This window comes from Lycium barbarum, chromosome 3 (genome assembly GCF_019175385.1).
Source record: "Lycium barbarum isolate Lr01 chromosome 3, ASM1917538v2, whole genome shotgun sequence".
Lineage (NCBI taxonomy): Eukaryota > Viridiplantae > Streptophyta > Magnoliopsida > Solanales > Solanaceae > Lycium > Lycium barbarum.
In genome coordinates, this window is record NC_083339.1 from 131,937,461 (window position 1) to 131,954,611 (window position 17,151).

At 37.0% G+C, this 17,151-nt stretch overlaps 1 protein-coding gene and 1 long non-coding RNA gene across 2 annotated transcripts; both read right to left on the bottom strand.

The window, feature by feature from the left end:
• Nucleotides 1–396: 396 nt before the first annotated feature.
• LOC132634198 (uncharacterized) lies at nucleotides 397–1,371 on the bottom strand. Its single transcript, XR_009580074.1, has 2 exons — nucleotides 1,254–1,371; nucleotides 397–1,098 (listed from the first exon to the last, which is right to left on the bottom strand). It is a non-coding gene; the product is annotated as an uncharacterized LOC132634198 (long non-coding RNA).
• Nucleotides 1,372–6,411: 5,040 nt separating this feature from the next.
• On the bottom strand, nucleotides 6,412–8,277 carry LOC132631378 (uncharacterized). Its single transcript, XM_060346956.1, has one exon. The coding sequence runs from the start codon at nucleotides 8,275–8,277 to the stop codon at nucleotides 6,412–6,414; it is 1,866 nt and encodes a 621-aa protein (XP_060202939.1).
• Nucleotides 8,278–17,151: the final 8,874 nt, after the last annotated feature.

Here is a 17,151-nt window from a genome sequence, read left to right on the forward strand (position 1 = left end):
ACACAACTGGGAACTCAAATAGTAAGGAATTTCTCAATCTAAATCCTAATGCATAAAGATCCAATTGTGAACTCAAATAGTAAGGAATTTCTCAATCTAAATCCTAATACATAAAGATCTCATGCATCAGTCAATATAAATTTGTGCAAAATGTTTGATAGAAACAGATAAAAGAGATATACAAAGGAGCATGCGAAAAATAATACCTAACAAAAGAAATGTGAGTGAGTCATGCCTGTAAGAATAGAAAAGAAGGACCTCTCATTTTCTGCGAAAATGCCAAGATACACCTTGGTTGCCCGATAAGCTTAATTAAGAAGTGATATTTATAGTCTCTTTCTCTCTAATGGATGAAACGGTTGTTCTTCATTGGATTAATTGCTCTAATCACGAACCGGTTCTTTCTTTAATAAGGACTCTTACACTTTTTTTTTTTTGTCCAACGTGGCTTTTGATCTATAACATAAATTCAATTGAAATTCAGTAGAAAATGTAAAAATCCTAAAAAAATATAAAAAGGTGTCATATCAAAATTTTCTTTTCTAAAATATAGCCATCAAATGCCCAAATGTAAAAAAAAAAAAAAAAAAAGTGAAAAGATATCCTACAACAAACATCAATGAAACACCAAAAAATGTGGTTATAGTCATCCTTGCTTTCATTCTCATGATCGAGACCCAAACAAACAAAAAATGGTACAAAGAAGTCCACACTTTTTCTTTCCCTTGCACCCTTTCTTCACCAGCAGAAAGAACATAAGAGGCAACAAAAACATAAATGCTTGATTCCCACAAGTTAAAGGAAAAGTGTGATGGGAATAGTTGAAAAAGAGCACAATGCGAAGATTTTAAGAACAGGGGATCGAACCATAGTCCTAGTTCAAGGATTTGGGACAGGCTGTAACTACAAATCTCGACTACTTTGACTTCGAACGGTACTCAACCTTGGAAGGTGACGTACGCCTGATGTTATCGCTATTTTGGAAAAAATACAAACTCCCCCTTAGCATTCAAGTTGGACACTCTGTAACTACCATGGTTGGTGCCATCACGTCCGTTCCCCGCGCCAAACTCTTCATCAAACTTGTTGTGATGGCTTCTGGAGAATCAAGAAGCACATAGCGTATCAAATAGTAAAAGTTATTTTATTCAGTAAGTGGATAACAAACAATTAAAATAAGCAAACTTGAGAAGTACAGCAAAATAAAATGAAGGGGAAATTAAATATATTGAAGACGAAACGAAGAATTTTACCTCTTGTCGTATGGGAGGAAGAGAGAAAAGGAGAGACGTTATGAGAGAGGAGTTTTAGTTGGAAAAGGAAAAGAGGAAGAGGTATGATTAATTGAGAGGTTAAAGGCTGGAAAAAGACGTGACCTTTGAATTTTATTAAGGACGTAAAATGGCAAAAAAGAGTTAAAAGGCCAAAAAAATAAGGAAAAAGATAAATATGGTTCCAGGTTTTTTAGGGTGCCACGTAGGCGGGCTGGTGTCCTGCTTTTATATATATATATGATATGATTGCTGGAAAAAAAAAAGTATTACCTGATAATTAGTTCTCTTGTTTTGTGCCATAATTGTGTTTTTCTTTTCGGGGGTTTAAAAAAAGGGATAACTTTTCACATAATGAAATGAGAAGGATTGAGTAAATATCTCAAAATGTCACTCAACGATGAGGAGTTATGCAACAAAGTCATTTAACTTCGTTTTATACCAATAGAATCACTCAACTTAGTGATTTTCTCTTATAAAATCAGTCAATCAAGTTTGTCATCAATATAAAATCTATCATAGCAAAATAAATTAATTGTGTATGCAATGTAGACATGAAACCCACCAATAAAATAAAATCAAAGAAGACCCATATTTTAAACCAAACACACCCATCCACAAATCAAAATAAATGTTCATCTAAAATCCCTATTTTCCCCCTCTTCTGGTCTCTACGTATGGTGGGAAAAAAAGGTCCCTATGTACGCTTCTTAAATTTGGATACTCAAGAGAATAGTTTCAGGAGTAAATGCAGAGAAAATTAGGGACGTGGTAATGGTATGCTCAGTCCTCAATTTTAAGTATTTGATTAAGTTTCATAAAACAATCTTTATACTAACAGCAAACGAAGCATTAAGTTGAAAACTGTTAATGTTGTGAATCGATGAAGATTTGGGCAAAATTAAACTAGGGTTCATGTGAAATACGAGAGAAAGGAGAGAAAGCTTTCAGGAGCTTCTTTCTATTTTCATTCTTTCAAAACTGATGTGTACAAAGTTAATGGGCCCGAGTTATATTGTGTACTGGGCCAAAGTAAAAGATACACAGAAAAATAAAGCTACAAAGTAAATCTGTACACTTAAAATGGGCCTAACTAATAAATATAACTTTGCAGCCTAAATGTCCACACTATGTAAAATGGGTCCACACTATGTAATTCTAACATCCCCCCTCAAGTTGGAGGGAGAAACCACTCCCGACTTTCCAAGTAAGAACCAATGATGCCCACCTATTAGTGAACACGTCAGCCAACTGAGATGAAGTAGGAACATGATGTAGGGATATAAGGTCATCAGCCAACTTTGTATGAATGAAGTGGCAGTCCACTTCGATGTGCTTGGTCCGTTCATGAAACACCGAATTTTTAGCAATGTCAGCATAGAATGCACTGATAGGTTTGGACATAGGCATGTAACAGAGACCAACACACTGATTAAGAATACGAGTAGAGCTTAAACGAGACAAGTAAGATCTAAACCTGACCTAGACATGAACTGATGCTTTAATTTTACTTAACAGCATAATAGAGGCTTGATTCATTGGAAATACAGCAGAAATGTATCTGAACAGGATCTAAGATTAGCGACAGACCAAACAGGCGTTAAACAAAGCACACTGCTGACCATTCATTCTAACAAATGATCCTAACTCAAACAAGGAATTGCACCACATACAAGCAGAAATTGAGTATTGATAGGCATAATTAGACTTAAAAACTAAGAATAAATTAAACCAGATTGACGATTAGCACATACTAACCTAACTTAAACTAACAATATTGTGACTAACACACGATTTTAATCAATAAATACAACATATACCGTATTAAACATTGTTAGCAAATACTTACTACTTATGCTAAGCAAGTAATCAACCAGAATCATTTAAGACATAAACAAATCATAATGCTTCTAATCAAACAAACTGTTAAAGCAAAACAGATGTTGAAAAGGCTTAAAGAAAGAAAGATTACCGTTTTCGGGTGCAGTGAGCAGGGGTGCAGGGTGTAGATCTATGCTCGAATATGACGAACCCAAACTCGAAAAAAATCTTTCGAATTAAAAATCCCGACAGAAACAGAACACTCTTTTCTTTAAAAGAAATTCGGTCTGATTTTCAAATGATTTCGAATGAAGGTGAAGGCTTAACAAAAATCCTCCGGTGAAACCCAAAGAACGCAAGCACTTTTTTACAGAATATTAAGAGTGGCTTTTTTCAGAGCGTTTTTCCCTCCCAAAAAAAAAAAAAAAAAGAACCCCCTCTCCTTAGATTTTCAAGATGTATTTATAGAAGATGGGTGCTAGGGGTAGGGTTCGAGCGAGCGGGAATTTGAAATCCAAAATTCAAAAATCAAGTCAAAAACCCGTGATAATCCGACGTTGAAGTCCTTTCACGTGGTTTGATTCGGACCTTACTCAAAATGGCTAGACCTTCTTTGATTCTGGAGATTATCGCGCGTTTTGAAGCAAGATGGGTAGACCTTTCCCTTTCAATCGACAAACGCATGCATGTAACAGAAAGGAAGACAAATTTTGATATGAAAATGTGATAGACAAGCCTGTTCATGGCTAAAGTGGGCTAGGCTTTTTGCTGGAAATGGAGGGGAGAGAGAGAGAGCTGTGCGGTTGAAGAGAAAAGATCGAACCCTAATGGCTTCATTCTTTTTTAGTGAACCGGGTCGGGTAAGGTGTTGTTGGGCTGGACGGGTGGAAGGATAGTGGGATGGACGGGTGGAATGGATAATGGGCTGATTTGGGCTGGTCCGAAATTAATTAAAGTATGGGCTCATTTTGAGGTAAAATGTGGGCTGGTGGGATCCGAATTTGGTCCTTTTCCTTTTGGAATAAACATGCAATTAGTAATTAATAGTAATAAGCTATAATTTAATGTTATAAATTTACTAATAATATAGGAACTATAAATATATAGGTAAGGTAACAATAAAGTAGAGATATTGTCTAGGTTAGTTTTACGATTAATAAATAAATGGCAATGTACGAGGTATTAATAAGCAATAATATTCTAATCATAATAATAATAATAATAATAATAATAATAATAATAATATAGTGATAGTGAAAATAAGATATTTAAAGTATTAGAAACTCCAGAAAAAAGAATGAATCGGAATAAACGAGGGGAAAAATTGGGTGTCAACACGCGACTCGGGGCAAGAAGCCCAGTCACTGTCACAGTAAGCTTGCAAGGAAAAATCAAGGGAATTGAACAGAAACACCCCCATGTCGTGGGTGCCCTTCAAATATCGCAAAATATGTAGAGCAGCAGACATGTGAGGGACACGAGGAGTCTTCAAAAATTGACTCAAATGTTGTACAGCAAAGTAGAGATCAGGCCGTGTATGAGTGAGAAAATTGAGTTTGCCAATCAAACTCCCATAGGACTCGGGTGTAGGCAATATATCCCCACTGTCAGACCGTAACTTAACACATAGTTCAAGAGGAGAAACAACACTAGAGACATTAGTGCAACCAAATTCAGTAATAAGATCAGAAACAAATTTCTTTTGATGGAGCAGAACTCCTGAAGAGTGATAGAGGATTTCAATGCCCAAAAAATAGTTGAGAAGCCCCAAATCTTTTATTCGGAATTGGGCATCCAAAAATTGCTTAAGTGCTGAAATCTCACTAGAATCATTACCAGTCAAAATTATGTCATCCACATACACCGCAAGAAAAACAATAGTAGAATCTGTGCGCTTGATGAAAAGTGAATAGTCATTGAGGGAATGAGAATATCCCCTTGAATAAAGGGCTTGAGACAGCTTGGCATACCACTGTCTTGAGGCCTGTCTCAGCCCATACAAGGACTTTTGAAGTTTGCAAACTAAAAGTGGTGCAGACTGATCAAACTTAGGATAATCAACAGAAAGACCAGGGGGAAGCTTCATATATACCTCTTCATCCAAGTCACCATGGAGAAAGGCATTGTTGACATCCAATTGGAATAGAGAACAACCTTTTTTAACGGCAAATGCAACCAAACACCTAACAGTGCACATTTTGACAACGGGGGAAAAAGTTTCATTAAAATCAACACCCTCAACCTGAGTATCACCTCTCACCACTAGCCTAGCTTTATACCTCTCCACAGACCCATCATCCTTGTATTTGATCTTATACACCCATTTACACCCAATAGGTTTCTTCCCCTTAGACAGTTGAACAAGCGACCAGGTCTTATTATCTTCTAGAGCCTCAAATTCCTTTCTCATAGATTCCTGCCAAGCGAGGCTGGCAGCAGCCTGAGTATAAGAGCGAGGCTCAACATCAAGTGAATAAGCAGCAGAAAGGGAAGTAGAACTAGAGCCACTGAGGGAAGGTGGAATTTGAACTACAAAATCTGAGAGATGGGAAGGTAAAGCATGAGATCTAGTACTCTTTCTAACATCAGGAACTGAAACAGTAGGGGAAACAGGAACTAGATCATCAGCAAAAGGAAAAGATTGAGTAGAAGTGGAAGAGAAAGCAAGAAGTGTGTAAGGGAAAACAGACTCATATAAATCTACATCCCTAGACACCAAGAAAGACTTAGTAGACAAGTTGTACAATTTGAAACCTTTCTTACCGAAGGGATAACCAATGAACACACAAGGCAAAGCTCTTGGATCAAATTTGGCCCTATCACACTTAGGGACAGTAGTGTAACAGAGGCAGCCAAAAGGTTTTAGATGTGAATAAGAGGGCAAAGTGCCATAAAGTTGTTCGAACGGGGTTTTATGATTAAGAACAGCGGAGGGAAATCTATTTATAAGGTAAGGTGCTGTGAGGATGCAATCACCCCAAAATTTTGTGGGTAGTTTAGATTGAAATAACAATGCTCTGGCTGTCTCAAGTAAATGCCTATGTTTTCTTTCCACTACACCATTTTGTTGGGTTGTATGAGAGCAACTAGTTTGATGGATAATGCCATGATCTGAAAAATATTGTATGGCAGTGTTGGACAGCCCAATCTCCAAGGCATTGTCACTTCTTATAGTCTTAACAATTTGCTTGAATTGTGTTTGGATCATGGCTATGAAAGTTTTTAGTAAAGTGAAGGCATTACTTTTAGAGTTCATTAAATATATCCAAGTAGCTCTACTATGATCATCCACAATGGTAAGAAAATACCTAGCACCAGATTATATTGGAGTATGGTAAGGGCCCCATGTATCAACATGGATGAGGTCAAACAAGGAACTAGAAGTAGAGATGCTAGGAGAAAAAGGCAACCTGCTCTGTCTTGCTAAAGGGCATACAGGACAAATGAAAGACTGTCTAGAAGATAAAACACCAGAAATAGAGGAAATGGATTTCATTTTTGTAAAAGGTATGTGGCCCAATCTATGATGCCAAAGCACATCATTTTTATTCACATTATTCGTATTTACATGCTGCACATCAATACATGGAATTGTAGGAACAGAATGTAAAGCACTTCTAGTAGGTGCAGCTATGCTAGAAACAAACTTAGTACCAATAGAAGAATGATGCACATTATCAGAAAAAACATGGGAGGAATTAGAAGGAGCAGGCAGGAGATTCTTATCCTGAAGAAGCTTATAGAGTCCTTGGTCCAATTTACCAAGAGCCAGAAGCTTCCTCATGGAAAGGTCCTGGATAAGAATACAAGAGACAGAAGTGAATAAAACCATGCAATGAAATTGCAGAATAAGTTTGTGCATAGAAACCAAATTATACTGAAATGAAGGAATATATAACACATGATGAAGTACTAAGGAAGGGAATATGGTAACAAAACCAATAGAATTAACCTTTGCCTTGTACCCATTGGGCAAGGTCACCAAATAAGGAACAGGAAGAGGAGTAAGGTTAGAAAGGATGGTTTTGTCAGATGTTATGTGATCAGTGGCCCCACTATCTATAATCCAAACATTCTTACTAACACCAGATAACAAGCATGCATGAGAATCACTATTATAACCAGGCATAGAAAAAGTATCAAAGGAGAAAGTACTACCAGCAAAATTTGCAGATCCCATCACAGTGGCAGATTCAGAAGTTGAACTAAGCTGGTTGCTTTGAAAGAGAGAGATGAGCTGAGAGATCTGCTCTTTAGTCAAACCAGGGATGGATTTTTGTCCCTCTGGTACAGCACAATTTTGAGGAACAGCATGAAAACCTTGAGGTGGAACACGAAAGGTACTAAAGTCCCCAGTAGCAGTTGCAGCCGTCTTCTTTCCCTTGAGCTTATAGTGAGCTGGATAGCCATAGAGCTTATAACACTGCTCAATCAAATGACCTGGTTTCTTACAGTATCTACAAATAAGACTTGCTTTGGATTGGTCAAAATCAACTCTCTGATTATAATGTGGTGCAGGAGGCCTAGGTAGCCTAGGATTCATATTTCCAGAGGAAAATGCAGGAGGAGGCCCCTTGGCGGTGTATGAAGAAGCATTAAAAGAAGCAGCTTCAGGAGCCATTTGAGGGGTACATTGAACCTGCCTCTGATTCTCATCTTGGAGCAGTATGTTGTAAGCATCGTCAAGATGAGGAAGAGGATTCATCATAAGTATACTGCTTCTAACTCCCACATATACCTCATTTAGACCCATAAGGAATTGGTAAAGTCTATCCTCCTCTTCATCCTTTTCAATACCAGTTTTAACAGCACAAACACACGAGTTACTATGATTCTTACGCATAGTTCCTAGTTCATTCCAGTATTTCTTCAGTTTATTGAAATAGGATGCAATATCAAGAGATCCTTGTTGAGTTGAGGCCAGCTCTTTCTTTAGTTCAAAGATCTTTGTGCCACTAACAATCCCATACCTACGTTCTAATTGTTTCCAAATACTCTCAGCAGTTTCTGAGTATTGGACGCTTTCAGCAATATTTGGTGAAATGGAACTGGTCAACCACGAGATGACCATGTTGTTACACCTATCCCATTGACGAATTTTTTCAGGTGTGTCATCAGAATTAGGTTTAGGACAAGTCCCGTCTACGAAACCTAACTTATTTTTCGCTGAAAGAGAAATTACCATTCCCCTCTTCCATCCCCCATAACCACACCTAGAAAAAGGTGTCCCGACTGTCACACCCCATTTTAACCCGGAGAGTTAAAAGTTAGAGGTACGACATATTGGTGATTCCTGTTTTTTGTTGTTTTATTAAGGAGTCGCCACCTAATTATTTACGGTGAATTAGGACACCTGAAGTTTATTAAAGTTATGTCTAAAGTTAATTCTGTTTAAGGTCTGCGAAATTTAAGATTCTGGATAAGGGTTCAATTAGTCTAAAGGGAAGGTATTAGGCACCCTTTAAGACCCATTAACAATGGTTAACCGACCGGACTTATGATTAATTAGGCTGAGTGTAAATATAGTATTATAGGAAAAGGAAAGCAGTTTGTAAGTATGGCCAAAGATAGATATGTCAGAATGCTATTTAAAATAGAACTTGTAAAAATAATAATAATTTGTATAAAAGACTATTTTTTATGCTGTTTAGAAATACAATTTATAAATATTGTCAAAGTTTTAAATAAAAGTATAATAGTGTTGTTTAAAGTAATACTTATATAAAAAAAAAAACATAATAATTTGCGTAAAAGAAGATTTTAAATGTTAAATGAGACTGGAAGATATTGCTAAGGCATTAGATAAAAATATAATAATGTCATTCAAAAATAAGATTTGTAAAATGGGATGATTTGCTTATGAATAATAGCATTTTTTAAAGGATAGTTTGACAAAAGTGATCTTCAAGTAAAAAATGATATTACATGAATATGATAATATAAAAACGCCTAGACTTAAATATGATAAAAAGTCCATGAATTTCTTTCTATATTTTTTATCTCTTTATTTAACATTATTTGCGCTAAAATATGCATGATTAAAAAGTGTGTTCATAAAATGTATTTGAGTTTATATTTTTTGTGTATCCGTGATGTAAGACTAGAAACGTGATCTTAATTCAAAATATATATTTACGACCTCACGTCCTTGAAAAACCGATTGTTCTAATATAGATAAATATTGTAGGTATTGTAACTAATTTAATATGAAAAATGAAACTATGAAATTAATTATTGGTTCTTTCTACCTATTTTACTAAAATCAAAACCCCACTGATTTCGCTAAGGTTCACCTAATCTAAGCAAATAAAATAAGTAAAGTGTTAATCAGGTAATTATAAATTAAATACACATAAAAAAAGGGCAAAATGATTCAAATGGGCTCAGGCCCATTTTCGTGTTGTTGCTGTTTGCTATTGGGCCACTGCTGGGCTGAAGCCCAGCAGATTTATGCGCTGCTGCGGGTCTGTTTGCTGATGTTGGGCTTGGCCCAAATTTTATCTTCTATTGGTGCTGCAGGCTGGGCTGAATAGAGAATGGAATCATGTTGGGCTTTTAGCCCAACGCCAAAATACGGAAGAAAACGAGTCTCTCGGACTCGTGTGCGAGATGATCATGCATAAAACGAGAGGAAACGATTAGTATATGATCAACAAATATGTAAAATACACACTCAAACCAGATCAGCAGGTTGTATGTATTCTGTGTATATTTAAATATATCTCATGCATACATATTCATAAGGATGTGTAAAAGGTTAAGGTTGGAAAACTTCCTCTCCATCTTCCCGATGCCGCACAAGTTCCAAGGAATTTTCATGAATCCCAGGCATGGCTAACACCGGGAAAGGCTTGGATGACCCCAAACTGTCATGGTCCATCTAAAAAAAACAAACATGTCCAAAAATGGGACAAGGGAGCGCAGGGAACTCGAAACAAAACTCAGAACAACTCAAATGATAACAGCAACATTCAAAAGAGTATCGAGCATATAGGATTTCCAGAAAGGAAAGAGGAAACGACCTATTAGCATGACACACACATATTAAGCATAGAAATTAAGTCCATGACTTAAGCTGGTCTAGGCAAGAGTGTTAAACCAAGCAAATTACTCAAAATAGCATGGATGATAGTGTACAGTCAGACTTCAACTAGACAAAACAGTTAAGCATTTCTATTCTTTTAAGTATAGGAAAGGAACAAAGCATAAAGTCACAAATGGGAGAAACAGCAGCCCAATGTTATTGAGGGCACAACGAACATAGCACTCGAATAAAAAAAATCCATGGAATAACAGAATTAGAACAATTTCCAATAGTTCAGATAATGTAAAACAGAAGGAAAAGGTGTGTGTTCCCAAGAGTTTCAGGTTTCAGGACTGAGACAACATACAACATAAGATCAATATCTGGTCCATAGAAGTTGCGTCTCATTTTGTAGCCACAGAGGAAAAGATGAGAAGCCTATCAATTGCAAGAATAATTAGGGTGACATTCAGACATGAGGGCACAAAAAGAAAGCATAGGACAGTGGCAAATATGAAAAATGAAATACCTGATATACCCTATAGCTAGCAGAAGCATGTCAAGGAATTACTAATCTATTTAAACACAGTTGCATACCCAAAATTTTTACACAGATCATGGTAAAGCTCAACTAGTGCACAAAAGTTTCAGAATTTGACTAAGATTAACATGCACTCTGTGATCAAACTAGTCATGAAAACAGTACAGAGATACAAAACATACTAGGAGATACTGACTTAAGCATAGATAGAGGGTGTTCACATCCAGGCCCAGCAACAAATCAAGAGAAAAACAGAATGCAGTGTTATCACAGGAGTGAAGGTTCATACATACATTACAAGGAAAAAGGAGATAAAGAATTAGTATTCTACATGGTGGACTGATACTAAACTTGATTCAGGACAAATTAAACAATGTAGATATATTTAGCTATTAGTTCAAATGCAAATTCAGTTCCAAGAAACAAACGCAATGAGAGATAATCATTAACGACCAGGGCAAGACTAAATTAGTTAGAAGTAAACAGTAGCCTGCGTAATACTACTAAGATGCTGAACTTAATCTAACCAACTGAAAATGGAACAAGGTTTGAGAAACGACTTGTTAAGGAAACTAAACATAGAATTCAGATTTGGAAACAAACACATTTCAACAACCAATACCGACATGTTAGGTAATCTTTCATTGTATTTAAATCTAAGCGGATTACATTTATGATAGGGTATATTACCTGAAAAAAATAGAGTAAAAGCAAGGCAATGCTGGCCTGTTCTAATTACATACGGAGTATACCTAAGATATACACACAGTGATGTGTATATCGAATATATATTGAATGTATATTTTCTTCTTATCCCGGTAACCTACTGTATATCATATGTATATCTGACTCTGGAACAAATTATGAATCATGGAAAGTTCAGTCTAAGCCTCCAAACTACTACAGACACCTTTCAAATTCGACTAACGATTAATATCCTATCCTAACAGCTCCCAAACATCAAACAAATAATGCGACAACAACGAAACTACATAATCACTAAACATACAGCAGGATAAACTAAAAATCTTAACCAAAACAGAAATTAAAGCTTACGAGTGATAAGGCATCGAAGTTTACCTTTTTTGTGCGCAATGAACTAGGGTGTCGAAGTCGTCGAATCTACACTCGAACGTTAACAGATTAGGAATCGACAAAAAATGGATTCGAAGAGTTCTATCGCAGCCAAAGTCCACCAAGACAGAACGAACATTTACCAATCTTAAAGTTAGAATCGTAATCAAAATGAAAGTCCTAAAAAATGCTAAAGATTTCTGGGTGATTCTTGTTGTATCCCAAACAAACTCAATCCGTCCTTTCTTTTCTTAGTTTGTTTTCGTTGTTTTTATACTGAAAAAAAAAGAGCGGGAGAGAGAGACAAGTGGGGGACAGGGGTGAGTGGGGAGCGAAGAAGAAGGAGGGAAAGGGGGTGAGTGGGAGCGGCGTGAGGCGGCGAGTGGAAGGGAGCGGAGTGAGATGGGAAAGGAGAGTGGGAGGCGGAAAGAAGGAGGGAAAAGGAAAGGAAAGAGTGAAGGGGGAAACCCTTTAGGGTTTTCCCTTAATTTGAGTGAAAATGGGCCGGACCCCGTCCATTTGTGGACTGGGTCAAATTTTGGACTGAGTATTGAAAGAAATGTCTAGAATTAAAAACATAGCCTGGTCTAAAAAATTGAGATAAAAAATATGGTTTAGTCTAAAAGATATTAGGAGTTAATCGGACTTTGATTTGGGGTCCGGTAAGTCAAAATACGGACCGAGTGCAAGAAATAGTTTGGCTTCTAAATTTGAATAAGAGACTCATTTTGATTAACGATGTACTAAGGGTGCCAGAATATCACCTAATACGGAAATATGTAATTATAAAAAGACCCGGGTAAAAATTATATGATGTCGCAAATGACCGTGCAATAATATTTAATAACAAACGCTATTATTAAAATGTGCGAAATAAATGTGATGTGTGTGCGGAAGTTGGTAGAAACGTTGAGAAATGCAAATTTCAATAATACTGAATAATAGTAGCAAATAAATAGCGGTAGTAATACTGATAAATAACAATGATAATGGTAATAATGATAATGTTGATGATAATGGTGATAAAAAAAATAATAGTAGATATAATAATAATGGTAAATAACAAACATTGATAATTAAAAAATGATAATAATTAATAATAATAATAATAAAGATGATAGAAATTAATAAATAAAAAATAATAACGATAAATAACAATTATTGATTATAACAAAATGATAATAAATTAATAATAATAACAATAATGGGATAATAATAAAATAATAATGATAATAATAATAAGAAATGATAATGATGATTAATAATTGATAACAAATAACGCTGATAATAATGATTAGTAATTAATAATAATAATGATAATGATAATGATAATGGAAATAACAAGAAATAATAATTAACGACAAAAATGATAATTTAAGAATAATAATAATAATAATAACAATAATAATAATAATGATAATAATAATAAACTGCAGAAGAATAAATAAAATGTGGGTGTTAATAAAAGACTAATAATTATAGTAAAACTTAAATGCATATTTTTAATTTCTCGAAATACCAGAAGTATAAATAGGTATTTCGGAGGAGATGCGGGACAAAATTGGGTGTCAACAGATGCCCCTCTTCGACCGGAGGTGATGTAAGAATCTTCGGGCGAAGAAGTTGACGTAGTAGCCAATTTTGTTTGGACCGACGAGTATGAGTTTGTAAGAAAGTATGATTTAGGAAAAATTGATTGAAAATATTATGAGGGCCGAAGGAATTATGGAAAATTATGGCCGAATCTCAGTTTCGAGTTGCCTACATATCTCGGGTTGCACGAGAATTAGGCCATGTGTAGTTCGAAAGTTTTTGTGGATTCACAATCTTGCAGGGGGTTGTAGACAAGTGACGAGACGTTCAAGAATGGAACACGTGTTTATAGCCTCCTAATTATAAATGTGATGCACAACACACCCATAAGTAGGACTCTACTAGACACGGTGTAAATTCTTCAAAGATGCCCCAGTGTTGAGTTATGGAAACACTGGGGATGTAGAAAGGAATATGAGATGGTGAGAAGAGTAGATTTAGTAGAGTTTTAGCGGAGGATGTGAAAGAGAAATTAACCTACGTATCACGTGTTTGTGGACATAGGCGGAATTGACTTCGAGAGTAGATTCGTGACCTTTGCTTGTGAGTTTGGTATTCCTCTTTAGCAAATTTGCCCCAGTTCACTGCGTAAGATAAAGTTCCACGTTGTGTTGCATCTCTGCTGGTTGTATTTTCTGCCAAAACTGAAATTCATGTCAGAATTAGTAATAGAGTTAAAAAATGTAAAACTATAAAGAGTGTAAATGATAGTAAATATGATTGGGGGAATGAAAAATGAAGCCGTGTGGCCAATGTTCTCTCTGGTTGTCTTCAGGGACTTGAATGAATGTGTGATGCGTATGCTGAGGATGTAATAAGGTCTCTAGTTGCGGTTGGAGATGATAGTAGTAAGGCCTCCGACTGTCTTCCGGGACTCGATGATGTCTGCGAAATTTAAGGTAAATTCGTTAAAGTGGGTAAAGTAGATGATGAAATAAAGAAATAAAGTAAGGAGTAAAGCAAGTGTATAGCCGCTTGGCTTATGCAGATGAGGCCGTGTAGCCATGCGATGTCTCCGGTTGTCTTCGGGGACTTGATGCTGTGTCTCCGGTTGTCTTCGGGGACTTGATGCTGTGTCTCCGGTTGTCTTCGGGGACTTGATGTTGTGTCTCCGGTTGTCTTCGGGGACTGGATGTTGTGTCTCCGGTTGTCTTCGGGGACTTGATGTTGTGTCTCCGGTTGTCTTCGGGGACTTGATGATGTGTCTCCGGTTGTCTTCGGGGACTTGATGATGTGTCTCCGGTTGTCTTCGGGGACTTGATGATATTCCTGTAAAGTTCAAGGTAAATCATTAAAGTTGATGATGTGTAGCCGTCTGGCTTATGCATATGAGGCAGTATAGCCAAGTGATGCCCGGTTGTCTTCGGGACTTGATGATGCATCTCCGGTTGTCTTCAGAGATTTGATGATGCGTCTCCGGTTGTCTTCGGGGACTTGATGATACATCTCCGGTTGTCTTCAGAGATTTGATGACGTGTCTCCGGTTGTCTTCGGGGACTTGATGATACTTCTCCGGTTGTCTTCAGAGATTTGATGATGTGTCTCCGGTTGTCTTCGGGGACTTGATAATAATTCCTGCAAAGTTCAGAGTAAAATGGTTAAAGCTGGTAAAGTATATGATAAAGTAATTGGTAAAGTATGGAGCAAAGCGGTAGAATAGCCGTTTGGCTTATGATGTTGATGGTATCGTGACAGGCTGAACTAATGACGTGCGATCCTGATTTAATTCGCCTCCAACTTCGTCAACCTACAAAACAGGTATATAAAGTCATAAAGTGATTGTGATAAAAATAAAAATTAAAGATAGAGTTAGAAATAAAGCCGTTTGGCCTTTTAGGCAAGGCCATATTAAGCCAGATGATGCTTTTCTGCCATGATTGATAGACTTGACTGTTGATCTCGCGGTCTTAAGTTCCTGCACTCAAAGAAAAATTCTTAGTTTGGGAGGGGGAAGTTGATTCGTGTTGACTCGAAGCTTGACGTGGTTGGCGCTCCATTAGTCTTGTTTGTTTGGATCTTGTGATCTCCGTTCAAGCCTCAGTAGGTGAACAGTAGTGAAACAATTGCAAGAAAGTATTTGATTTGAATGGTAGGTATGTAGGTATATGTATAAGGAAATGCGACTATATGTATATAAGTTGTGAAATATATATATATATATATATATATATATATATATATATATGTAAATGTATGTATCTAAGGAAAGATATATTTGTATGTAATGAAAGATATATGTGTAAATATATGTATGTAAGTTGTAAAATATTTCTGCCAACTTCAGATTGTGACACTTCTAAAGTAATTGGTCTATAATACTTCCTATCTGGTAGCCTTAATCTTGTCGATGTCCAACTGTTCTTTTTTCTATATCTTTTCAAAATATGCCCCAGTTTTGGGTTCAAAAGGGTATGCTAAACTTATGTTGTGGTGTGACCGAACCTTGTATAGGTTGCCTACGTATCCGCCAAGGAATCAGGTCAGAGCGTAGTTCATGAAACATAAAATGGTCTGAAGTTTTCTAATAAAGGGACCGAACCCGATGTGGATTGCCTACGTACCCCACCAAGGGAATCAGGTCAGCGTAGTTCTGTTATATAAACGGTAAAAGGTTTGTTGGATTTTTATCTAAGTGCGACGGATCTGTATGTTGATAGTCTACGAATCCTGCCAAGGGAATCAGGTCGGAACGTAGTTCGTAAGCATGCAAATGGGAAAAAATCTAACCTAGTATGACCGAGTCCCTATGTGGGCTGCCTACGTATCCACCGAGGAATCAGGTCGGAACGTAGTTCGTACGCATAAGATATTTTGGATTTTTTGTTGTAAAGCAACCGAACCCTTTGTGGGCTGCCTACGTATCCTACCAAAAGAATCAGGTCAGCGTAGTTCGTAACTAAAGGAAAGGTTGCAAACTAGGTTGTCTAACCTAATGTCGTACTTTGATTTCTTCTTGAATTGCTAGCTTTTAGGCTTATGTTATCACCTATCGGCTATTTCAATTCTTATGAGTGGAATCTTGTCTTGTCCCCCTAGTTTCTTTGTTACTCTCTCGGAATGTGCGTTGTCTATTCGTACATTTCATGTCACAATCGTAGAGTTGACAGTTTCGATAAATAAAATAGATGATTAAAAAAAATCAGAAATGCATTCATAGTTTTGCAATTCAAGCTTCCACAAGGTGAAGCAAAACAAACAAAATTTTGAGTACGGTTCAAGCATCAATAAAAGAAAACAAGTTCACTACATGTTCATGCTACCCAGGCTCCCGACGGATCGAGGACGGAGTACAAGTCCAATTCTTCAGAGTCTTTCCTGGTTCGGCGCCCCATATTGTCAGTGCCTTGGTGTTGCGAGTAGTTGTATTGGATTGTTCCCACGAGAGCGACAAAGTTGTTGATCTGACTCTTTCCGCACTGGACTCCTCTAAATCTTGGTATTTCCGTGAGCAGGCAAAGGATTGTTGACCACATTGGGATTAGCTTCAGCGAGCTGAATTACTCCTTCCTTAATCAGGGCTTCGATTTTGTTTTTAAGCCCATAGCAATCTTCAGTGGCGTGCCCAACAACTCCAGAGTGGTATGCGCAGCTTTTGGAACCATCAAACCATTTTGGGATAGGCTCGGGAATTTTTCCTTCAATCGGTTGTATTATGCCTGCTGCTTTCATTCTTTCGAACAATTGAGCCAAGGGTTCAGCGATCTGAGTGTAATTGCGGGTGTTTTTGGTGTCAGGGTTTGGACGAGCTCTAGGTATAGTATGTGGTCGATTTTGGTAAGTTGGAGCTTGGTTGGGTTGATACGGGCGTGGGTTTTGATGCGGAGGTG

Excerpts from the sequence above, each read along its gene's own strand:
- LOC132631378 (XM_060346956.1), bottom strand. The coding sequence starts at position 8,277 with ATGGTAATTTCTCTTTCAGCGAAAAATAAGTTAGGTTTCGTAGACGGG.